We start from the raw sequence: 27,048 nt of genomic DNA, 5'->3' as shown, positions 1-27,048 counted from the left end.
GTACTTTCTAATGAAAACGCATTGAACTTTCGCCCGCAGAGCAAACAAAACGAATCATTAGCTGGTAACAAGCAAAAGGCGCACTTGAAATTCGGCCGAAAATTTGTTGTTAGCCATTAATTTAAATCGGCCAGGCCAATCGCTTAATTAAAATCTTTATTGCTGAGCTGAGCTGAAGTTGAAGTTGAGACTGAGGCTAAGCAAACGGCACCTGCAGAGGACGCAACATCAGCATAGAAAGGCAACAAAGCGCACAAAATGCTTATCATAGTGTGAGTGCAACATGCTTGCAACAACACATTAAACACACACACATATACACATACATCTTTATATATGTGGCAGACATGTAACCCGGCCAAACTGATTTCAAAAGCGCCCCGGGCCAGTGGAGCTGCCTCCTCCTCCCTTTCCTCCTTCTCCTCCGCTGTTCGCTGTGTTTTCGAGTCACATTGTGAAATCTGCCGAGGCGATGCCCCTCACTTCAGTTGAGTTCACTTCGCTTCGCTTCACGCTGAAGTCGAAGTGCGGAGAGTGGAGAGTGCGGGGAGGGAGGAGAACCACCCGCAAATCTTTCACCTGTTTTACGCCCTCCTTCTCTACCTGTGTGTGTAAAATACTTGAGCTACAAATTGAGCGCAAACGCATAATTAATTTCAGTGGCAGCAGCAGCGAAAAAAAAAAGAAAAGAAGGCATGAAGCAAAAAAAAAAAAAACGACATGAAAAATGAGAAAAAATTAAGTTTATGTTTTGTAATCCACAAGTGCGGGAGCTCGCTGGCTGGGCAGGTGCCGCTTGAGGCATAGACGCTTCGCTCGCTCACATCTAACGGTAATTATTTAAGTAGCAGCTCAGCTTGCCCCCTCCGGCAAATTGGCTACCAAAAAAAATTACTCCAAAGTCTGGCCAAGCAACAGTTGGCAACACTTGTGTGTGAGATAATTTTCAAAAGAAATTAATAAATATTCAAACGAGTCTTTGATGAGCCACCATAAAAAAACGCGAGCCTCTTAATAATCAGTGTGTTAATTAATAATAAAAAATAATAATAAGGGCTTTTGTGGGGATTTTGAATGGTAGTGAAATTAAATAATAAATTTATTCAATTATAAATTAAATTATATATATTATATATTATTAAGCAAAAAGAAGTAAAACTTACATTTAAATATAAAACAAGACGAAAAATAAAGTTTAAAATAGTGGAATTTGGTATAAATATACCAAATTATTATACCACAAAATACTACAAATACTCTAGGATATATTTGGTATATTGGTATAATACTACATTCAAAATATACCATTTACCGCAAAATATACCAAATTGTCAAGACTAAATATTTTCAAATAAAATATTTGTTTGATTTTATTTTCATTATATTTTCAACATTACTCCAAAGTATATTATTTCGGGATTCTTTGTTTCGAAATGCATTCGAAATATGTTTTCAACTTTTATTTAATTTATTTTTACAATAATTATTTTATATTTTTATAATATATTTTATATTTTTTGCTTCATTTTATCTGTCTGCATTTTAAATATTTTTTCGTTTAATACTTTATTCATTTTCACAACGTAAAAGCAAAAAAAGTATTTATAGTATTTGTATAGTATCTGGATTAATTTAAATATTTTACCCAAATTTAATTTAATTTATTTCTCCAACTTTTATTTCGTTGTATCTTTGGCTGCTTGCATAACCAAGCAACGCGCCTTGAAAACTTAAACAAAAAATTGTGAGCATTTTCCATTAGGTCATTTGCATTTCTTGAGCACTTCTCACGCTTCCAAGACGAAAGTCAACTTTCCCAAAAAAACACACAGAAGAAGAAGAAAAAAACGAATAGTATAAAGAAGAAGAAAAAATAAATGTTGTGGCGGGAAAAACAGAAACGCAAAGTTTAATTTCTAAGCGCTACGCACGTAACACAAATAACAGTTAATTTTGTTAGGTTTTGTGGGATTGTGGAGCCAACAACAACAGCAGCAACAACAGCGAGCAGCATCAGCATCAGCATTAGCATCAGCAGCAGCAGCTTTAACATTGAGATGGCGGAGCGTTAGCGTTCAGCACCAGCATAAACATAACTGTAATTGCCCGGCAGCATAATTGCGGCGTAATTGCAGCCAAAGAGTCAGAGCGCGCGGATAAAGCGGAAAATGAAAGTGCAGCAAATAGAAAAGCAACGCTATAAAAATGGTTTTTTAAAACTGAAACTCATTTCAAGAGCAGGGGGAAGAGATGAGAGAGAGAGGGGAACCATTGTGAGCTACAACAATTAGACAGGGCTTTTGGATGGCGTCAACAATTACGAATGAACGATTGAGATTGCTGAGATTTTTTTTCGGATTTCGGATTTTTGGGGGCGCGTTACAATTTTCAAATTAAATTTGTCTTTAATTTAGAAAGCCAGACAAGGTGAGCAAAACAATGAAATTGATTTTAAGTTTTCAGTGTGTGTGCAAAGCGCGTGCTCGCCAAAAACAAAAATAAAATAAAAATCTGTAAAGCCGCAGCCAAACTCAAAGCAAGCGCAGCCACTGAGTGAAAGTAAAAAATAAAACCGAATGTAAAAAGTGAAATAAACCAACGACTACTTGGCTTTCATGGGTATTATGAAACGCAAGTCAGTCAACCGGCTGGACAGGCACAAGCAGCGAGGTGGGCGAATGTTGTTCGTAGCTATTGCTGTTGTTGAAGAGGGGGTGAAGCAAGCCAAAGCATTTGCTTTATACCAGTGGCAAGTCATGCAAACAGTGCGCCGGCGCCGCCATCGTCATTGGCATTTGGCAAAGGGGCAAAGACAGGCAGACAGACTGTAGATACAAAGACTGGGAAAGACGGACAGGTGCGCACAACTTTCAACAGCCAGCGGCAAACACAAATCTCAGCAAGTCGATGATGTTGTTCGCACATTTGCTACGCATTTACTATACGTGCCACACCGTGTGGCATAGACTGGGTCAAGCAAGCAAACAAATACTGAAGTTTCGAGTTATTTTAATCAGCGAACAACAGCATTTGCTTTGATATTACAAACCACCCACATTTCGGGTTGCCTTTCTTTTTCCCTTTGCCATGTCACTGCAATCTGTCTTTATACCCGATACTCATAGGGCAGGAGGGTATTATAGTTTTGTGTCTACAGTAAACAGAAGAAGTCATCAGCAACTTCATATAATGTCTATCGATATACCAAATGCAGCATTCGGTATACTTCAGTATTTTTATGGTACATTAATTTCTTATATTTAAATAGTAATAGTCTATCAATATACCAAATGTAACATTCGGCATATTTCAGTATTTTTTCGGTATATCAATTTCATATTTTTCAATAATTATAAGAAATTAATATACCAAATATATCACTCTGTATATGTCAGCATTTTTCAGAATATGAATTCAGTATATTTTAATAGTAATAGTATATTGATATATTTCAGTGTTTTTCTGGTATATTAATCTATATTTTTTAAAAAAATATAAGAAATTAATATACTAAATGCAGTCCTTGGTATATTTTAATATTTATTCGGTATATTAATTTGTTATATTTTAGTTAAAATTTATCGATATGCCTAATGTAGTCTTCAATATATTTTAGTATTTTTCGGAATTATTTTAATATAACAGATTTCAGTTTATTTGTAGTATTTTTTCGGTATATTACTTTTTATATTTTGAGCACATTGGTATAATTCGAAATAGTGAGGTATTTCCAATTATTTCAATATTCCAAAAATACATTTAGGTATACTTATGTATAGTATTTATTTTAAGTATAATACCGCACTATTTTGCTCTTTTTGAAAATGGGATAACGCATAGCTTACAGTTGAGCAGACTCGTCTCTAGCTTTCTTACTTGTTAGCTGCCATAAAAGTTGCATCATGCCACACGTAAACAAAACTGAATTTGTCTGCAGCTTCCCACTCCAGGTCAGCAGCTGTCGTTGTAGTTGTCTTGCGTTGCGAAAGCAGAGCTAATCGCTGGACCACTGTGCGAAACATGTGCTGCAGCTCGAAGTGGAAGTCGAACAATCTTTCGTCCGCCCCATCGATCCGATCGTTCCAGTTTCTCTCTCTCTCCCCTCTGGTTCTTCTTATATAATGACCCAGAAAATACAAAACACTGCGCGAATGAAAAACAGTTGCTTTAATGACTTTTTAAAACTTCATTAGGCTCATAAGTCAAACAAAAGGCGAAGCGATAAAAGCGTTCTCTCTTTGTATCATAAAAAAAAAAAATAAAGATCTTTGCCTTCTCCCCCGCCCTTTGAGCATCAGCCGCTTGTCACGCAGCTTTTGAATGTTTCGCATTATGCTGCAAATGGGTTAAGTGGCTTTCAATTTAGATAGAAAAAAAAGCAGAGAAAAATGCGTAAAGCATTTAATTCCATTTCATGCAATGCGACTTGACTGAATGATGAAGTGAATCATTAGGCGACCCATCGACATCGACATCGACATGTGCCACGCCCTGCCACAAGAAAAACACTTCCGCATAAATTGACTCACGCTTTGTTTCTTCTTCTTTGCCACATATACTTACTATACTCAAATATATAATACAAGTATTTATCCAGATAAGTGCAATACGCTTTACAAAAGCACAAAGACAATTTGTCATAAAATTGAACTCAAATTCAGAAATCGCTAACAAATTGTAAGGTGCTTGCAACGAGTCATTCCACATAGATCGCATCACAGACATGAGACATGAACGTTGTTGTGTAGATGGCAGATGGCTGACACATGAATGAGGAAATCAGCATAAGCTGGCTGAAAGTATAATGAGGCTGAGCTGTGGGATACCCTGTACAAACAAAAGGAGTATTTGTTGAAGTATATAAAAGATAGATGCTTTATAGATACTTTTTTAATTGAACAAAACTTTAATTGAACAAAAATTGAAAGATTACAATTCTTGATTGAAATATAATTAAAAAGAAAATAGATATAAGTTCAGGTATATAAAAGATTGATTCTATATAGATAGTTTTTTGATTGACAAAAGTAAATTCAAAGATTATGATTCCTTATTGAAATATAATTAAAAACAAAATAGGTAATAGTTCAAGTATATAAAAGATTGATTCTTTATAGATACTTTTCAAATTGAACAAAAATAAATTCAAGGATTATAACTCCTGATTGAAAATATAATTAGAGTGAAATGTTGAATACTGTGTAAAAACAAAATACTTTAATTAAATAAAAGATTGATTCTTTATAGATACTTTTCCAATTGAACAAAAGTAAATTCAAAGGTTTTAATTTTCGAATTTGTTATTTCTTAATTGAACCTAGACTTTTTCTAGTTTTCATCAAAATACATTTCAGAATATTGTTCCATATATGAGTTTACTTATTATCAAGTAAACTTTGAGTCACAGTATTGCTATATTTATTACAATTTATTTCCATTTTAAGACTTTGGTTTCTATTTATTTTTTCTGTGATACAACTTAGTTATTACTGACCACATGCTAAATTTATTCTGCATTCTTTATTATTACTCTGTTGCTTTGATTTTATTTCTATATAAAAACGTATTTAAATAAATTCTTTCAAATGTAAATTTTGATAATAAAACTTCAAGTTACATTCTTGAAATATTTGTTTAACATTTTATTTCCAGTAACTTTGTAACCTTTTAAATCTTTGTTTTTTTTTCAGTAATAAAACTGACTGCTAAATTTCGAGTTCTTTTATTTAAATACCTAATTGTAATTCTGTGTATTTTAAATGTATTTCTATATACCAATTTTGCTACTTCCACAATTAGCTTTATTTTGTTATACTTCCGCCACTGTAGCAACCTTTTCGATCGACATTTCACACATAGAGGGTATAACACAACAAGCGACAAATATTACGTAAAACCCGATTATCATTTACTTAGCATTGGAGAGCAAACAATGAGCACAACAGCAACAACAACAACAAAGTCGCACTTTCAGTTTTTGAAAACGCGTCAAATGACGCCTAAAAATTTATTATCGTCAACGTTGCAAAGTTCAAAGCTGACTCAGTGTGCAGCCAATTGTTGTTGTTGTTGCTATTGTTGTTGTGTGAAGCATAATATATTGTTGTTGAAATATATATGTAATGCACACCCCCTCGCCCCTCTCTGCAAACCCCTTTTGGAGCATGCGTTATCGTGACAGTTTTGTGTGGCTTAAACATGCGCCATATTTTACCAAATTGGCAGCGAGCGCGTGTCAGAATTCAAGGCGTTAAGCGGCTTGTGTGTGTTTTTTGTATTTATTTTTTATATTTTTGTTGTTTTTTCTTACAATGGCAGTCACAGTCATTGACTTGATCCATAGACAATTAACTTGAAATTGTTTGTGCCGCACGTGGGCAAAGTTTTTGGGGCACCCAAAAAACAAAAAAAAAATGTGTTTTCTTGTGCGCGTATTCTTGCAACAGCTAAGCAGCAAATGCAACACGAACCAGGAGAGAGAGATCATTGCATAAGCAAAAAAGTCATCTGGCAGCTGCCTCTTGGCCATTTGAAAGGCAACGAGAGTTGCGAAAATTTGTTGTTGTTGTTGTTGCTGGGCTCGGCTAGCAAATTAGGCATGCAACATGCAACATATCGAGTTGCAGCCACAAGATGCTTAACTTTAGATAGCCCTAACTCCAAAAAAAATTGATATTGATTGACACACAGGCATTAGTTAATCGATTGAAATGGATCAAGAAATCAATATGCACAGAGTGTAAGAAACGAAAAATAAAATAAGAAATACTTCATGCATAATCATGTACATCTCAGTATTTTAGTATTCATCTCAGGTTTTGTTGAACGTGGCACACGTTCGACGCATTTCGAAAAGTCGAATGGAATCGAAGTGAAGTGACACGCGTCGATTGCGATCGCAATCGCGATCATTGGGGGCATTATTATGATCAATAACATAATGAAGTTTCGCGTCAAGTGACAAGTAACAAATTTTGCGCATGCGCCAATGCAATTTATCGTCGTCGTTGGTCGCTGGTTGCTCGTTATTTACGCCACATAATTGCTGCGACTTTTTGCCTTGTAAAAGTATATATATCTCTGTTTTTTTATTTAGCTTTTTTTTGTGGTCTATAACCATCAACATCAACGCGTTGGCCTTTTTTCGAAACGAGCCCACGGCCACAGAATGCGGTTTTTGGGCAACCTTATCGCATTCGTTGTTGTTGCTGTTGTTGTTGTGGACAACGCTTTATCAGCTAGCGGTATTCCCAGACTGCATTTGCCGCCTGCTGTTGTTGTTGTTGTTGTTGGTCTGGGCGTGTACTCACACGCACATACATAAGTCAGCGTCCCTTCGTAATCGTGTGAATAGCCGCTTGGCCTGATAAGCTCGTATCTCACCGCAAAAACTTGGCTGCTTATCAGCAGCAACAACAGCAACAGCAACAGCAACAGCAACTACAACAACAACGTCTGCAGCATATCAGCAACCAGACTCAGGCAAACACTGCAAAACCTTCGACCAAAAACATAAACATTTCAATTTCAATTTGAATTTGTATTTCAGAAACATGTCTAATCACTGACGAAAACCACATTTTGTCACATTTCACATGGCCCAAAGATAGCAATTTATTTTTCTGGGTTTTTGGGGGATTATGTTTACTTAAAGTCTGCTGATTACATTTTGTGGCTGGCAGCTTTTCATTTTTCTAGTTTTGTGGGCAGCTCAGCTTTAAATAATAATGATAAGCGTTAACCTAATCTAGGCAATTGAATTTACACACAAATTGTTAAATATGTATAAATTTGATATTCTTATAAATACTTGAATACCCTATAACCTTGGGGTAGAAGGGTATTATAACTGTCTATAGAGACTTTTAAAGATAAAGCTATAATTTATTTGTACAACGTTTGTTACATATGTATGTATGTATAATGAATAATATACCAAATGTACATTTCAGTATATTTAAGTGCTGAGTTGTTATTTTCTTTAAAATATACTAAATTTATTGTATTGTATATATTTTTTTTAAATATATAAAATTTGCATGCCGAAAAAGTATATAAATTCGGTATATTTTAAAGAAAATAAGAATAATACATTTCAGTATAATTCTCTACAACTATACATTTCAGTACAATTTCGTACTCTTTCGGTATATTAATTCGGTATATTTAAAAGAAAAACCTTACTATTTTTCTTTCTTACATGTTTAACTTAAACAAAATAGTGCGGTAGAAATATACGAAATAAATGATACAAAATTATAAAATGCATATTTATACTGGATTATACTGAAATGTATTGTTTTTTTTTAAATATACCAAATTTATATACATACTTTTTCGCTATGTAAATATCATATATTTGATCTGAATATAGCTGTTTTTATACTGTCATAATTTAACTTTAAACCATTCCTTAAACTATTCACATTAACAAATATAGTAAAACAAATCAAAGTGTTAAATTTATAGCTGTCTTTGCAGCCTCCCGTTGATTTTATGCAACCCACTTTTGCAAGACATTTTCAACTTTAATGTTTACAAGTTTATTTCATTTAAATACCTAAAAAAATATGAGTGGGAATTTTCTGAACAAAACTCAGCCTTGTCTTATATCGTAAACCATATTGTGTCAAAATTGCAGCCTCCAAGCTCTTACCGTTTGAGCTACGTGCTGCTATTTCTTTGAGTCAGTCAGTCAGTCAGGGCAAACAACTTTTGGCCAGGCTAAGTCCAAGTTTCGTTGGCAGTTTGGCTAATCATAAACTGGCCTTTTGGGAGCCAGTCATTAAATGTGACTGCAATGTTTGTTACATTCTAAGTCACTGTGGGGAGCAAGGCGAAGCGAACGTACTGAGTGTCTATGATTCCATCAGCTGGAATTAGCTGTGTCATAAACACATCATAAATATGCTTGGATTAAGACTTAATGCTAAAAAGTCTCCTCAGTTGGTGCTAAAAATCCCCAGCATGAGCTCAGATCAAAGGTGAGCTAAGGAAACAGCAGCCACAAAAAAAAAACAGAAACAGAAACATAAACACTAAACGGATGGCATTTGTTTCGTCATCATTCCTCTAGCTCAACGTCATCATGAGCAGCAGCAGCGTCATAAACAACAAAAATATTTCTCTTAAGTCAAAGTTAATTGCTCTTAAATCAAAGTGAACAACAACGCGATCGGCGGTTAGCGGCCTTTTGTCTGTTCCGCTGGCCTGGCTTTTAACTCTGGCTTTAGCCGGTGCCAAACAACAACAACAACGACAAAGCGCGTTAAAGTCAGAGTCAGAGTCGTCAGACAACAGGTAAACACATTATATAAAATGAGTGAGTTGAGTGCAGCTACCTGCGTTTGGCATTTTGATGCAGCAGCAGCAAATACTTTTTTTTTTGTTTTTGACTTACGTAAAGTGGCTCGAGTGACTTTTTAGCCATAGTTGAGTTGCACTCAAAGAGCGAGAGAACTTCAGACTCGCGACGACGCAGTGAGAGTGCGAAAAAAAACAGACGAACTGGGGAATGAGAGTGCAGCCAGTACAGATACAGCGACAGCAACGACGCGCTGTCGGTATATGGATACCATAAACAAAAACAGCGGCATGCGAAAGGCGAGCACAAAGCATAGAAACAAAAACAAACGTCACAAGTAACACACGACGAACCGGAAAAATCGCACGAAAACACACGAAGAGCGCAAACGCCGCATACACAGAGAGAGTGTGAACGAGAGCGCAAGAGAGAGAGAGAGCCACGAAGAGAGCGCAAGCCGAACTCAATACGACGACAAAAGCCGAGTCGCGAGTCGCGACAAACGAACAATATTTTTTTGCCGAATGCCGCAGCGCAGCGCAGACCCGGCAAACTGACACAGCGAGCCGCAACACAGAATCATTCTTGAATGCGCGCGCGAACGTTTCGCACCAGCCAAGAGCCCCCTTAAACAAAAAAAAAATAACAGACCAGCTAAGACAAAAAAAAAAACAACATAATCATATACCAACAACAGAGTAGTGAGAAGAAAAAAAAACAGTCAACAGTGTCGCGCGAGTTTGAGAAAACTTCAAAACACAACAACAACGAAGTGTCGCGAGCCGAGTTGCTTCCCTTAGCGAAGGCCAACTAATTATTTTTGAAAGCGTGCGAAACTTGAAACCAGCCCCAAAAAAAAAAATAAATAAAGCAGCAAAAAAGTGCAAGTGAATTTTTCAGTGTAAGCTCCCCAAAGTGAAAAGTGTAAGCGCGCGAGAGTCTCGCATAGTAACAAAAAAAAAGAAGAAAAAAAATTAACAAGCATAATACAAGAAATGAAATAAATAAATAAAGAGACGACGCAGCCGAGTGAGTTTCTCGCATATATAATTAAGAACGAGGCCTAGTAGCCCCAATTCCAAAAGCAGACGAGACATTGGCAAATAAAAAAAAATACAAAAAAATAATGTAAAAAAAAAATAACAAACGTAGCGCAAAACAACAAAATTCTCAAATATTTAAATAATTATAAATAAACTCACGACGACGGGCGACGACGTCAACGAATTCTTTGAGCAAAGCAAAAGCAAAAGCAAAGCAAGCGTGTGCGAGTATCTGTATCTTTATGTTACGTACGCCAGTACGCATTGAATTGTATCTGTAAGATACGCGCCCCGCTGACGCATTTGCCGCTGCTTCCCGCTGCCGCTGTTGCTGTCTCCGTCTCAGTCTCCGTTGACGTCGCCTAGCCGGCCGGCGTTTTGTGCCCAATTAACGCAACAACAAATCCGGCTAAAAAGTGCTCCGTTATTTTTTTGCGTGTGTGTCTGTGTGTGTGTGTTCTATTGGCATTCAAAACTCGTTGCAAAATAAACAACAATTGAGGCATAGAAATTCGAATGCAAAATTAATTAGTTACAAAAGTCAATTATATCTAATCTAACCGATTGGATTGTGCGTGAGCGAGTGTATCTAATAAATACTATATACTATATGCATATATAGATATATTCATATTTATATTTACACTAAAAGATACGACCAAATAGTATAGTATATTAAAATATATATTTCTAATATTTATAGCCAACACTCCCGGTCCGTTTATGCACTGCAGTTGCAATAGCCAAAGGCTAAGTTTAAAAATACAAATAAAAGAAAATAAAATATATATACGTACACAAAGAAAAATTAAATTTGAATGAATATAAAATAGAAATAAAATTGTGCAAATAACTAAATACAGATGTTTGGCATAATAGTTGTCATAATCAATTGCTAAAGTGTTTTTGTTTGCCAACTACAACAACAACAGAGAGAGAAAGAGAGAATTGTGTAAAAATTTCACATTTTTCGTTTTTGAAGGTTGCCGCAACAAATCAAAAAAGGTGATTACATAAAGATACAATACTATATATACTATATAGTTCTATTATAATACGATGTGAAAATGTGAAAGGCACTGAAAACAAACTACGAACACACACAGTACTCACTCACATTATGTACTTAAATTCTCGGTGTCAAAGAACACGCGCAGAAAACTTGAACGAATTTCGGTTTCGGTTTTTCTTTTTTTTCTTTTTTTTGGGCGTGCCCTGTAACCGAGTGACCCCATTAGTTCAGGCATCGTTTTTGGCCAACAAATTTCAAGGTCATCGCACAATCTGCTAACAATAAGTTGAACTATTAAAACTATCCACAACTATCAACGAATATAATATATTATATATACTTTGCATGAATCAGCAAACTTGCTCGATTAATATATTAGATAAATTAACTGTGTTGTTTCACATTTCTCGGAAAATGAAATTACTACGAAACAACTAGTAACTTTTCTAGTACATAATATTATATTCATATTGCGAGTAGTTGTAATTATCATTTGCGTGTTTGCCACTTTTTTTCTAGGAAAAAACCTAGATAACTCACGGAATTGACCTACAAGAAATTTGGGATTTTTTCTCGTGTTTTTGTTAATCAATTGACAAACAGCTTGTAAACAATTGAAATTGTAGTTTGAACGCCGACAATTAAAGCAAATGATTCACAATTTGCGGCGAGCACAAAACAGAGATAAGAGAATTTTCTTAGTAGAGCGATAAACAATTATTGCTTGCGAATTAATGTTTTTAAATTGAATGAATTAATTAACAAGTTGTTTTTGATGTTTTCAGGAACCCATCGAGCTGAAGAAGCGTTTGGAGGAAGTGCGCCTGCTGGAGTCACGTCGCTCCGCTCGTTTAGCCGATCAGGATCGCGACACGGACTTTGCACGATTGGCCGACATGGGTGGCGATCGTCGCCGAACCACACACAGTATTGAGGTGCCATTGACGCTGCCGCCGTCGCACAAGTGAGTCAAATTAAAACTTATTCGATCCTACTTCACTTTATTATAACTTTACTCGGACTGAAAATATATGTAACAGGCAAAAGATCCCAAAAAATATATATTTCTGATCAAAAACATTTAGATCTCAGACACTTTTGGTTCATTGAATAATAATTCATTTTATTTGGTATAGCAATATACTAATTTATTATAAAATACCATATATACCATGTTGCTTAAACATTTAAGTCTCAGTAACTTTTGCTAAATAAAATACCAACTATGACTTTTGTGATTAAAGATTGTATTTGGTATAATAATATACTATTTCATTAAAATATACCAAAGGGTACAATATATACCACATTTTCAAAAATTGTCATATTTTATAATTTTTTGGTATATTTCAATATAATAGCATATTAATATACCAAATGTAACTTTTGGTATATTTTAGTATTTTTTTGATAAATTGCATTTTAAGCTTCAATTTTTAGTATTACCGCTTTTTTTATTAAAAAGGTCTTGCGAGTATTTCCATTTTTTTTTTTTGGTATATTTCAATGTAATAGTATATTGATATACCAAATGCAACTTTCGGTATATTTTAGTAATCATTTTTTAATATTACCCCTTTTTTATTGAAAAAGGACTAGCTAGTATTTCAAAGTCGAGCTCACTCACAAAATTTTAGTAGTTGGCAAAGTTTTACTTAGCAAGTAACAAGAATTCTATGTTTCCTTGTGCAGGGTATGCTTTTGGCTATTCTATTTATGGTTTTTGTTTTGTTTTTGAGTTTTTGTCGTCATTTGGTGAGCGCGTCGTTTGCATAAATATGCAACGATGGCGTCCATGGAGTCTAGGCTATATCAATAATTCATAAGCGGCGACAAATTAGCGGAACAAACCGACAAGTCACGGACAGATACAATATGTGTTCTCTCACTCTCTCTCTGTGATACTTGTTTTGCCTTCTCGTTCTCGTATGTGTCGCAGTTAATTCGACGTCGGGGTTTGGTTGAAGCTTATCTATCTATGAAGCCCGCACAGCCCGGCTGACTAGACACCGCCCGGCTATTTAGCATAGACACCGAACACTGAACACTGAACACTGAACAGCGACGTCGATGCAATTACTATACACACTTATATAAAATGGCTAGTGTATTAGACTTTCCCCCCTCCCGCCATTCACAGACAGACGACGTCGTCGATTTGCTTTCAAAAAAAAAAATACTCCGTCTGATTGCAAAATAATTCGTATTTTCAATTACTGACCGCTCAGACGTCGCGACGACGACAAAACGCATTTGATTAGAACTTTAAATAGTCGCGCGATATCAGTGCAAGTTTAAGTTAGAACAACAAACTAAAAAAACAAAAGAAAAACTAAAATTGTCTGTCCATAAATTTAATTTTAGCTACACTCGAAGTGTAAATTATCTAGATTGCTTTCGGTATTAGTTGGCAGGGTATTCCCAGTTCGTTGTTAACACTCGGTTGATCGGCTTGTGGACTATATCATTTCAATTTCAATTGATAAGCTTCGCGCGCCGCATGGCAAACTATTAGTCAAGTGCGCAAAAGCAACAACAACAACAACAACGAGAATAGCGACAGCACAACAAGTGTGCCGGGCAAAAAGCAAAATACAATAATAAATACAAAAAACCAATAACAAAAACAAGGAAAACAAAATGCCGGCCACGTTCTCAATTGATAATAAAAGTAATAACAATAATAATCAAAATACAAAATACAAAAAATAAAAAAGCGCAACAAAAAAATAAAGGAAAAGAAAGCAAGATGAAGAGAAAATGTGGCTCGTCATGCTCAGGAGGAGAGAAGAGGAAGAAGGCTACTCAATTGCGTCGTAATCGAAAAAACTAAAACTAAAAAAACTAACAAAAAGAGAGCAAAATGAAAACTGTAACAATAAGAAGAACAATAACAATCGGCAAAAAAAATAGAGAGAAAAAACAAAATGCAGTCGACAATGTTCTGTAATAAAATTCAAATAAAATTCAATTGAGTTCAACGCGAGTTCTGCGCCAGTTTAATTTAATTACTTACATACATACAGCAGCAGCAGCACCCAGCAAACATTGTGAGGGAAGGGACATGAAGAGGGGGGAGGAAAGACAACGCTCACTTTTTGCCGGCCGCATTTATCTTATAAGCACTCGACGTCGAGTCCAGTTGATATGATTGTTCTTGTTGTTCTTGTTGTTGTTGTTGCTTCATTCAATTCGAACTCGAATGCGGAAGTGTTTATTTCGCGCACAGATACGCAAATACAGCCCACTGTGCACATGTGTGTATGTGTGTGTGTGTGTGTTCTATGGGTTCTATCTGTCGTCGCCATTTTGTCGTCGTCGTCGTTGTCTTCCATGGCATGCGGTGTTTTGATATGCGCAGCTCCCTCTCTCACTCTCTCTATGTATCTCGCTCTCTATCTTATGTGTGTACACGTGTAATGATAACAACACCTTCAAACACACACACATGCATACATATAAACCAGCTCACCTTGCACACACACACACAATCAAGCGAATGCCACGCGTGTTCCAACACGTAATGCGACGTAATATTCTTCGCTCTCTTCTCTCCTCCCCACCCCCCTCGATCATCTGCCCGCTAATCTAAAATGTGATTTTCTCGCTTACGTATTGCCAGCTGTTATTGTTGTAGTGTAGTGTTTTTAAGCTTTTTATATTTTTATTAATTTACATAGTTTTGTTGTCGTAAACAAAAATGATCGTTGGAAAACGAATTCGTATCGCTATTGATAATTGAATTTGTAAACAAAATCAACTGCTATTAAATAATATTTGCTTTTGATTCACTCGAGCGCACACGTGTAAGATATAAACTACGAACTTTAGTACATAGATATTTGTTCAGTTGCAATCTATAAACAAAATAAAGTATGTGATACATATACATATATGTATCGTATATATCGTAGTATATAGATATAGATAAACACAACCAGTTATCAAGTCAGTATTGCGGGGGCACTTAAGCTAATCACACTTCAATTACGCGCTATACAATCCATATGACGTCGTTACATTGAAAACATCTTTAGCACAACAACAACAACAACGAGAATAACAACAACAATCTATTGCTATCCGAAGCTTAATAGACTCCTCGACATAGCTGACAGCAGCTCTCTGGCTGTTCGCTTTATTCCTTTCCCTCGCTCTTAATTCAAGGTTTTCTCACTTCCCCCATTACAAAGAACAAAACGTTGCAACTGCACAACAACAAAAAAAATTAAATTAAATCCCATGAATAACACAAAATACAAAAAAAAAATACGAGGCAAAAGAGAAAGAATTAAATGCGGAAAAAACTGGTAATAAATATAATAAGCGCGTAATTATCGCGTAAATGTCAATTTACGCTGCGAACGCGTTGCGTCAGTTGCTAATTTTCAACGCTAGACTGAATAGACCGGCCGGTCTCCAGATCCGAGAGACACTCCCCTCTCTCCTGTCTCTTCACTCTTCAACCCAGCTGTATATCGCATAACAACACATCGCGAGGCACACGGTTAGCAGCAACTCCTGGGTCTCTGGTTGCTGGTTGCTGCTGCTGGTTGTTGGTTGCTGGTTGCTTAATGAAAGCGTGTAAGCGCCAATTGGCCAGGCATGTTGTTTGTTGCTGTAATTGCCATGATTAACAATAACAACAACAACAACAACAACGTTGTCGACGACTTGCTTTTTGTGCAATTGTTGCTCACTCTTGTTGTTCTTTATTGCAAAAACAAACAAACAATATGGCATAAAAATTGCAGCGCACAAAAGCGAGAAAAAAATACAATTTACAAAACGAGTTTACCGTTGCAATATATAATAATAATAATAACAACAACAATGACGCATCAAAAAAAACAAAAAAACACAAACTTACATGCACTTTGACAAAAAGCTCTTTAAAGCTTCAATTTTGTGATGCGAACTTGGAAATTTTCGCGTTTTGATCAAGCGAACAATTAAAACTGGGCAAAGTGCCAGGCAATGTTGATTGTAATTTTTAATTGTTAATGAGTCAAATAAGAATGTTGAAATTATTTAAATGCATCGCTGGCAAGGAAAATAATATAATTTTTCTATCATTTTATTTTCGCATTGATAAAGTCATTATTTTTAGCCTAAAAGTTTTTTTAATTGTTAATAAGTGAAATAGAAATGCTGAAATTTTATAAATTTTCTAATTTTAATTTCTTTATTTCATTTGCACATTTAAAACAATTTATTAAATGTCACTCTCAGCTAGTGTCATTTTTGGCAACAACAATTTTTAATGATTAATAAGTCAAAAAGGATTATTGAAATATTTAAATGCAACGTTGGCAAGGAGTAGGAATTTCATTTAATAATAACCTTTTCTATATTTGCTTTCTGATAAGTTAGTTTATTAAAAGGCATTTTCAGCTGGTGTCATTTTCAGCTGCAAAACTAATTCTTAATTGTTAATGAGTCATATAAGAATTCTCAAGTTGTTGAAATGCAACGTTAGAAAGAAAAAGTATATAATTTATATATTTTATTTGCATTAGTAAATCTTATTATTAAATGTCATTTTAAGCTAGTGTCATTTTCCAGCTGTTATACTAAGTTTTGTTGAGCTTTTTGGAGTGCACACTTGAGAGGCATGTGAAAAGCGCTTGTGAAAAAAAACAGAAATGCATAAACAACAGCATCGTGACGTCAACTAAAACAACGACGACGACAGCAACAAAATAATAATGAAAAAAAAAGAGTAAATAAAAAACAAAAGCAGAGACAAATTCAGACGCTGGCAGCGGCAATTAGCCGAGTCTTGAAAAATATTTGCCGTTGTTTTTGCCGCCAAGAATACGTACGAAAGTGTGTGTGTGTATGTGTGTGTGTGTGTGTGTGCACAAATATTATGCGGAGCGAGTGTTTGTGTTGCCCTCAAAAATAAAGAAGAAATAAGTACAACAAAAATACTTAATTTCAGTACAATAAAAAGTCAAGTCGAGCGCAGAAGTGGGTCAAAATTATTATTGAAGCAGAACAAAAACAAAGCAAGCGAGCTACAGCAACAACAACAGCAACGAGCAGACAACGATAATGGCAAATGCAATGCTGAAAAAAACTACAAAAAGTGGGGGGAAAAAATATAAATTTATAATCATTTTCTAAGCAATGCTTCGGCCCCTCGACGGCAAATTATTGAAATGGATTCGCATTCGCAGCCCAGAGAGATACTCGTTAGATAGTTTCAAATGGTCTTCTACCCCTTCCTCCCCCCTCTGCTTGGCATAAATACGATTGCATATTGTGCGAGAGTGCCCAATGTTCCGTTCCGATCCGTTCGTCGTTCCCTTTGCCGTTCCCAACAATGAACGTAAAACGTAAACACAATTTTCCGATGTTCTGCACGAATAGTTTGTTTGATCGTAAAATTTTATTTTTGCATTCAAATCGCGGCGCAACAAATAAAAACTCGCCAAATGCCATTTGCAAGTTAAGCTCCTTCTACTTCTTCGCTTCGTCGCCGCTTTTTCGTAGTCGGCCTTTTTTCACCAACATTTAGCGGCGTCCACAGGGAGTCGCCTTCAATGAGTTTCGTGCTAGGTTTTCCCCCAAAAAAAAATACCAAAACGTTTAGCAGGGTCATATATATAGTTATACCTGTTAGCCATAGGTTAAAAGGGTATTATAACTATGTCGGCACCATAACGTATACGTATTTTTTATCAGCATCAACAGCTGAGACCATATTGCCATGTTGGTATATCAATATACCTTTACGTTATATTTCAGTATTTTATATTCAGTATATTATATAAATATACCAAATATGAAGTTTGACACATTTCAGTATTTATTGATATAGTATATTAATATACCAAATATACATCTCGGTATATTTCAGTATTTTTTGTTATATAGTATATCAACATACAAAATGTGTATTTCGGTATATCTCAATATTTGCTGATATATTATGTCAATATACCAATTATACATTTCGGTATATTTCAGTATTTTTTTGCTATATAGTATATAAACATACCAAATATGCATTTCGGTATATTTCACAATTTTATAATACATTATATCAATATACCGAATACACATTACGGTATTTGTTTGGTATATTAATTCGGTATATTTAAATACCGCACTCTTTAAATTTTATTAAGGTATCTCATAGTCAAGTCGACTCGACTGTACGTTTCGTACTTGTTTTTTCCACATTCAGGTGCTCAATTGCAGGCAAAAGGTAACAAGCCGTGAAATGGATTTGCATAGCTGCAAAATGTGCAAGGCAAAAAATAAAACGCATTAATTAAATGTCATAACATTTAGCTAATAAAAAGTGCGTTGCAATTGATTTATTACACATCAAACGTAATTAAATTAATTTGTCAAAACAACTCAAAGGCTAGGCTTTGCTTTTTTTTATATATACTATATTACGTATACACATAAATTGCATTAATTGCAGTGCAATCAATCTGAAAGCTCACAATGTGTTTTTTTGTACTTGTTCCATCAATCAGTTTAGAAGCTTCCCATATTTTGCAACTGTGTTGTGTGCACTTTAATACATTTTTCTACCGGACATTTCTATTAACGCTCCCCAAGGGAAGTTGGCCCGACTAAAAGCCCCCAACGTTATGTTCGTATAATAAGTGCTTTTGCAGTTCTCACTACTCGATGGCCGTCCCCTTTTGGCTATATTTAAAAGTGCATTTGGTGTAGCCAACAACTCTTGGCCGGCATTATTTATGCACGAATACCAATATGCATTAATAAGCCCGCAGCGTCTATGTCGAAATATATATGAGGAGCTGTATGTTATGTTCGATGGGAAACAGGCACAAATGTGGCGCATAAGTTTGCAGCTAGTAAAGTTTTTCCAGTGCATTTTGTCAGTTCATAGTTTTCCGACGATCGAGAGAGTTGAAATAGGCCACAATTGAGCTAAAGTTTTTCTTCGATCGTCGACAATAAAACTTAATGTGCACACTTATGAGTTGTGGCCGCAGGGCGCAAACAGAGGAAAAAAGATCGATGGGCGTGGCAGTGGTGGCAACACGCAACACACAAACGAAAAGAACGCAAATTCTAAGAACGGAAAATGCGCAAAAATTAGATTGAATTGTATTCATGAGGCATGAGGCAGCGGGACGCATAATTGCAGTTGCAGTTGAAGTCAAAGTCGGACAGTGTCTTGTCTGGACTGAATCTGGCTGGCGGACTGGCAATTTGATTGAGTCGTTTTCAATTGTAATGGCAAACGCTGCGGGTGTTGGAACTCTGACGTGCGACTGACTGACTGACTGACTGCCTAAATGAGCGACTGCCTTGGCCGAATGTCTGCCAAACAAAAGTCATTTGCCAAACGCAAAATAGAGAAAAACAGCAAAAAAACACAAAAACGAAGAAAAAGGAGGAAAAACCGCACGCTATAATTTGCCAGCTACAAAGTTACAGTTACACATTTCTAGCCTTTGGCCAGTGCCTAAGTAAGGGGAAGGGAAAATCCAAACTTGAAGCTGAAGCTGAAGCTAAACAACCTACAAGTTACAAGCTAGAAAACTGATTTGGCTTATTTTGTGACTATTGCGGTCGGTTGGGAAATTGCAATGCTTTCTTTGCTTTGCCTTGCTTTGCTTAGCTTTCCTGTTGTTGTTGTGTTGAGACTGTTGTCAATTAAAGTTCAAGCCTGGTCGAAAAGTTCTGTTAATGCCTTTGGGCATTGTCATTGTGCGACGACGACCTACAATAGCAACAACCAGCAACAACAACAACCAGCAACAACAATGACAGCAGCAGCAGCAGCAACAATGAGAGGCATTTACATGAAATTGTTGTATCACGTTTAATTTGGCAATTTGAATGCAAATACGTTTGCAGCTTTTGCCTTCGCGTTCTTCGCCGCTCGTGTTTCAGCGAGACTCTAATGAAGGGATTTTCATCTCAGCCTTAAGCTCCAAGTGGCCAAGAAAGAAAATCTTTGCGTTCTTCCACCATTAAATCAAAATTTGCAGCTTAACTTGATGTAATCAAAGCTATGAACTGTGTTTTAGTTGGGCCAGTGGAACACACTAGATGAATGCCTGGACACTCTTTCTATATAATTAAAGTGCCGAGCGCGTCGTTTTTTTTCTTTTTATTTTCTTGCTGTCTCTTAGTTGTTTGCTGGGCTGTTGCGATTTGTTAATTGAATTAAATGTTGGCCGCTGCAGCGGGTCATCAAAATGCAGCTGGCAACATCGCCCCTACGGGCTACGAATTCTATAGTTTCTTGCCTGTCTGTCTGTCTGTCTGTCTGCCTGTCTCTCTCTCTCTCCATGTCTCCCTCTCTCTGTCTCTTTGTCTGCGCAACCCATTTAGCCAAAGTGTGCGGCAGCTCTCCAGGCTTAACTGTAAAAGCAAACGCACGTACGCGACCGACTACGGGTCTCAATGCAACACAACGCAACGCAACGCAGCTCAGCTCTTGGCCAATACTACGAGTGGGCCAAGCACATTGCAACTAAACTGAAACTGATGGCAATTCAATTGCGAGAGTTGAAATGTTTTAAAGTCATAAATGTTGAATTGAGCATTTTAGTTTAACTGCCTACAGTTATTATGACATTATTCGAAAACAATAATAAATCACTGACTTAAATAGATTGGGAAACTCAAAGCTTAGAGCACAAAATATTGAGAAATGCTTTGGGATATACCCTCGATTCGTAAAATTTCCCTGAAATAAGATTCTTTATATAAATTGCGATGAAGAAATTCCCAGCAATTTTCATTTCAAGTATCTTTCTATAAGGGCTTTGTAATTATTTTTTCCCCATCAAAATCATATATGGATTTCACTTACATTAAGCTCTTTTTTGGGTTTCTTGTAATATAAAACGCGTTAACTCATCGAATTCATTTTTCTTTTATTTTTCAATACAATAATTGATGTAATGTTGACATCATTATTTTGTATTATTCTTTTATGTATTATTATTATTTTTATAATTTTTTTTGTATCACAGCCATGAGAGTCTTTCTCTCTGCCTAATCAGAACGCTTGTAAAATTTCGGCTTGCCAAGTCCATTTAATTCTTTAGTTTATGATGCATTAAGAATATAGCAAAAGGATTGCTTTATATTCGAGTTGAAAGCCTGTGTAGTTCGGCACTTAAATAAGAAATTTGAGAAAAAGAAACAAATTACAACAAAACAGAAAAAAGAAAAATAGATTGTACATTCTTATGAATTTATAGATCATACTAACATATTGACAGTATAAATAGTACAATACACATATTTAGCTGATGTGTTTGCTTATTTGTCAATGCACTTTGTTCCACTGTGCTCAGCCAGCGTGTAATTCCCATGGTCTTGGACCTGGTCGTGGTCGTGGACTTGGGTTGCATTGGCCGACCAAGTACCGCTAAATTGTTGCAGCCAATTGCAGCAACAGCAACAACAGCGGTAACAGCGGCAACATGAGCAACAGCAACAGCAACAACAACAACAGCAACGCTTCCTGACGCTTGCTGCGCTGCATGCTAAGCAGCTGGAGGCGTTGGCAATGCCGCTGACACATGAGTGACAACAACAGCAACAACAGCAACAAAAGCAACAACAACAACTAGTAGAAACATATGCTGCCCACATGCGAACAGTACCTGAGGCAGGTGTGTCTGTCCGTCTATCTATCTGTCCGTCCGTCTGTCTGTCTCTTTCTCTGTCTGTTCTAACTCGTTGTCTGGCGACAACTGCCAAGGCTTGTTACGCCCTTTTTGGCGCTGTCACACGCTTATTGGCGCTGTCAGTGATGGACTCGGTGAGTGGGCCAACAAATCCTTAGTTTTTCACGCAGATGTTAACTGATTTTTCAAATTGAATTTCTCGTGATTTATCAATTGGCCACCCAAAAAAAACAACACAACAGAGAGAGAAACAATAGAAAGTGGCAGCCAAAAACGAAGTCTAAGTACAGTCAACACACAAGTTGCCTCCCTCTTTATATATACATATATATATCTGCTTTTCTGTGTTGCTGCTGCTGATGGCAAGGTGCAGTTGCCTCTGGGGAAAGAGCCCAACGTCGCCTGTCACTCGCAAATAGTCCGCGCATTTCTAATGGAGAGAAGACACACAGAGACACAGAGAGAGAGAGAGAGAGTCAGCAGAATGTTGTTGCCTCTGTCCAGGGCTAGGCTCAAGTTCAAGTTGTTTGCCTGCTCCTGTTCGCTGCCCTTGAGACAAGCAAGCCTCCACAGAAAATAAGAATCGACTGTGCCTCAAATTAATACGATTTTTATTCATGACTGCTGGGCAGGGACTTGGGACCTGGGACCTGAGGGCGCCCATGGGTCGATTGGCAATCTGGCAGCCGCTGTTGCTGTTGTTGCCACTGCCACTGCCACGGCTACTGTTGGTTGCTGCCACTGCCACCAGGTTGCGAGTGGCAATTGCCAAACATTGCCATTGGCTTCCGTTGCCGGAATGTGGTGACAATGCCTCTCGTCGTTTTCTTTTTTTTCGCTTGCCGATGTCGCGATGTTGTTTTAAACAATTGCAATTCTTATGCCCATCGTTGTTGCTGTCGTCGTTTTGCTATTTTTGTTGCTGTTGCTGTTGCTGTCGCTGCCACCGATGTCTTTAGCCGCTGTCGCAATGTTAGTAATTTGTGCAAATGAGCCTCTAAATGGCATAGACGAAGCGAAAGCTCTAGACGTGAGCCACAAAAAAACAGCAGCAGCGAAAAAATGGACAAAATTTAAAAGCCAAAGGAATGAAAAACAGTTAAGCGTCGTTTTTTTTTGTGTTTCTGCAACTCAATTGCCTTAGAAAATCTATTTCTACATTTTATGTTAATTGACAATTAGCACAAGAGTGCAAGAAGTGTAAAATTTAATAGTGTAAACAAAGCTTTAAATACATTAAAATATATTAGATATATTTTAAGGCGTGTTGTTAAAAAAATAAAAAGACATTCAATTATTGAACTAAATTGAGATATATTTAAAAGCAGGCTTTAAAATGTTATAAATAGTATAGAAACAATAATAAAATTAAAATGAGGAATACAAATTATTATTATTAACGCAAGAGAGAACAGATCACAATTTAAAAGTATAAATAAATCACTAAAATGGATAATTAAGTTTAAATATATATGTGAAAGCAATTTAATATTGTACACAACACATTAAATTCATTAAAATAGATAAGATCAAAAGAATATATTATTATTATTGATGCAAAGTTTATTAGTACAAACAAAGCATTAAAAATAATGAATAAAGTTAAGTTGTATTTAAATGCAGGCCATAGAAATTTATATATATAAATAATAATAATGCGACCTAATACTTTAATATTAGCAGGCAATAAAGTATTATTATAGATCCACATTGATTAATACAAATCGCTTCAATTTTCATATTTTGGCGGTTTCAAGTGCTGTACGCGAAAAATGGGGCCAAATTGGGTTGAAATAGTTTCCATACGTAATCAGAACGAAAAGCACGTGCTCCACATTTTCGTTGGCTGATAATGGCGAAGCGAATGTGAAGAGTGAGAACGAGGGAGAATGAGGAAGAAGGAACGAAACTACGCATCAAAAAAATACGAATGAATAGAGAAACTAGTATTTACTACTACAGTCTACTATTACTAATACAACTGTTGCTCAGCGTTTTGTTATCTATGTTTCAGACAAGCCAAAAAAAAAAAATGAAAGAAAAACGAAACTGAAAAAAATATGACAAAAATGGCAGCAGCCAAAGTTAACGAAAAACATAATAATGCAAAAGTAAACAACAAATTGTGGCGTGATAAAAAAAAAAGAGCGCGCGGCAGACGAGAAAAAAAGGAAGAGAAGAATAAATAAAGCGAAAACAAAGTTAACAAAAAGCAAATATAAGCAAAAAAGCACGCATGTGCCATTGAGTTAAGTTTTGCTCTTCATCTCTCCTTCGCCTTTGCCTTCAACTTCTTCTTCCTTCTCCCTCTCACGCATGCACGCACTGCGAACGGAGTCACGACACACATTTTACAGTTACGCATCACACACACTCGTTCACAAATTAGCAACAACAACAAGAAGAGTTTTGTTGTTTACCCTGCCTCGTTTTCATACATGCGAAATTTCCGCCTTCTGGCCAAGTTTGTCTGCGTGGCTCACCTGCCAACGAAGGCCGCATTCAAATTTCAATATTTGTTTACCTTTTTTTTTCTTCTCTGAGTTATTGTTGCTGTGGGTTTTGGTCACACAGACAGTCCCTGAACACTGAGGTGGGGAGCTGGACTGGCATTTATTTGCTTTATTCGATTTTATTGCTGTTTTTATTTCATATAAGAAATGTGTGTCAGCGACGCACAAAATAAAGAAAGAAACTCACAAATTAACAACAACAACAACACGAACAGCATGAATTCATAAAGAGGTCGCCTTTTATTTTTGTAAGAAGCGCGCCCCAAAAAAAAGCAAAACAACCAAATCAAATCAAATTCAGCCATGCGAAATTTTTTTTGGAAATTACGCATAGGCCGAAAGATTTGAATTAGCACAAGCAACAATAACAGGTTTGCCCTGAAACAAAACAAGCGAAAATAACAAAAAATATTACTCATAAGTACTAACGCATGTTTTGGCCCGAAACTATCGACGTCACAAAATTTTTGGCGCGTTGGCAAAAATAGCAGCAAAAAAACCAAAAACAAAAAATAGAAAACAAAATTGCTACAGTAATTTAATCGCATTTATTAGTAAATAAAATTAGAGTTAAACAAAATTAAATGTAGTTTATTTAAGAAGCATTAAAATCATATATACATTTATTTTATTTTATTACTTTTCACGGTCAAATGCACATATTAAGTATACGCTAGAAAAGTGCCTTGTTCATGGCTTGTTTGTGCTTCCACTTGTTGTTATTTCACAATGACTTTACTGCTTCTTATCGTACAAACTGATAAACACTTGTGCCACAAAAAGAGAAAAAGCCTCAATGAAATTCACCTGCCATTGAGGCGAACAAAATAAGAAATAACATTCGCTTTTTTTCTACACACATTATCTAGATTTTTTTGCACCTTGCACGCGGTTCGTCTAATCAACCCGCTGACTTTGTTTTTGACACACGATAAGCTATAGTCTCTGGATACTTCAGTTCGTTTGGACTTGAAAGCTGCGCAATATTCTTTGGGGCAATGAACCCACCAAAAAAAAACAGTAAAAAAAAAAGGAAGCCAATCAATCATTGCGCCTAACTAAATATAAAAATTACATTTATTTCGGGAATCAAGTTTTCAGTTCGTGCAAAAAGCTCACTTTTACTTTTTTTTCTCGATTTTATTGTGTAGCTTCTTGTTGCAAAAAGTTTTTTTGGTGAAAGTCGCTCAAATCACAATCAAAAGTAACAACAAAATTTCGTTGTGCTATTGTTTAATGTCTGGTCTTTGGTCTCTTGTCTCTGGTCCTTGCCTCGGTTTCTCAAACACAACAATTACCCGGTCCAATTTTGCGAGCACGTGTCTAATTCAATAAACTCATTTTGCAGCGGACTTTAATTGTATTTCAGTTGTTATTTTGTTGTTGTTATTTTCTTTTGCACAAACCACAAATCAAAGCAAAACGAATGCAGCTCAATTCAAAGCAACAACTTGCAACGTGAGCTATAAATTGCAGTTGCAACTAATTTTTATGCGGCATGCAAACGAATAGAAAAAAGAGAGACCCAACAACTTCCCCCCCTCCCCATCTTTTCCCTTCCCACTCTCCCCTCTTGCCACTTGGTTAGGCATATCATATCGCATCTCTGGAGCGCGCATATTTCCGACAGCCGCCGCTGCACATTGCAATGTAATTTTGCTTTCAACACCTTTTTTTTCTGTTGTTGTTGCTCATTGTATGCCGCATGCAGCATGCAACGTTTTGGCTGCTAGCATCGCCCGCTGATTGCAACCAGCGGCGTGGGCAAATAATTGCCAACAAAACAGCGAACGTCGGGCCAAAGTTGCCAGTTGCTGCGGCTCATCGCCCAGCTAAAACAACAACAATAACAGCGACAACAACGACTGTGGCTGCTGCTGCTGTTGCACATTACAAACACAACCAAGTGAAAATCACTGCGCATTTCCCAGGCTCAAACTCGAGTTTTGGCCCCGAAATCGGCGCGAATATATCGCATTTCAATCACGCGCCAGAGCAGCGCCAACAATTCCCCTCTTGAGTTTTCTGTTTTCTGTGTGTGTTGTCCGATCTACGCCTGCCGCAATTTACGTGCGGCCACGCAGCGAGCGAAAGAGACAGAGCGATACACTCTCTGAGACAGCGGCCACCAATTTTCCAACAGCAACAGCAGCTTACAGTTTATTAAAGTTGCTGCGCAATCGAGCGGAAAGCAACGAACGGCCTGTTTATTGTTGTTGTTGTTGTTGTTGTTGTTGCCGCTGCTGAACCTAACGGTACCGATTGTGCGCACAAAATGGCCACATCGTGATGGCTAAAATATCCCCTGTCCACAGTGGACAACATTGCTGCAGACCGGCCGGCAAAAATCAAGCGTTTGCTGACCAACAGCTCACATCTAGACAGAGACAGAGAGAGGGAGAGAGAGAGAGAGACTAATGCAGAGATTTCAAAAGTCGATTTATGCGCAAATTTACTTTTATGCGATTAGCAACGAGCGGCGCAAATTTATCGTCAAGTTTAGTCAATTTAATTGGGGCGCAGAAAGTTA

General features: G+C 36.6%; 2 protein-coding genes across 2 annotated transcripts in view; both read left to right on the top strand.

The window, feature by feature from the left end:
* The window catches only part of LOC133839657 (homeobox protein 5), a 152,986-nt gene that overhangs the window by 63,885 nt on the left and 62,053 nt on the right, over positions 1–27,048 (top strand). Inside the window, 1 exon segment of the mRNA XM_062271293.1 lies at positions 12,145–12,323. Within this exon segment, the coding sequence (XP_062127277.1) occupies positions 12,145–12,323 (179 nt within the window).
* The window catches only part of LOC133839656 (metallothionein-3-like), a 128,699-nt gene continuing 104,546 nt past the window's right edge, over positions 2,896–27,048 (top strand). Inside the window, exon 1 of the mRNA XM_062271292.1 lies at positions 2,896–2,905. The gene's annotated coding sequence lies outside the window, so the exon portion shown is untranslated. The remainder of the gene's footprint in view (positions 2,906–27,048) is intronic.

Source organism: Drosophila sulfurigaster, chromosome 2R, assembly GCF_023558435.1.
Source record: "Drosophila sulfurigaster albostrigata strain 15112-1811.04 chromosome 2R, ASM2355843v2, whole genome shotgun sequence".
In the NCBI taxonomy this organism is placed as follows: domain Eukaryota; kingdom Metazoa; phylum Arthropoda; class Insecta; order Diptera; family Drosophilidae; genus Drosophila; species Drosophila sulfurigaster.
This window is presented reverse-complemented; position numbering and strand designations above follow the sequence as displayed.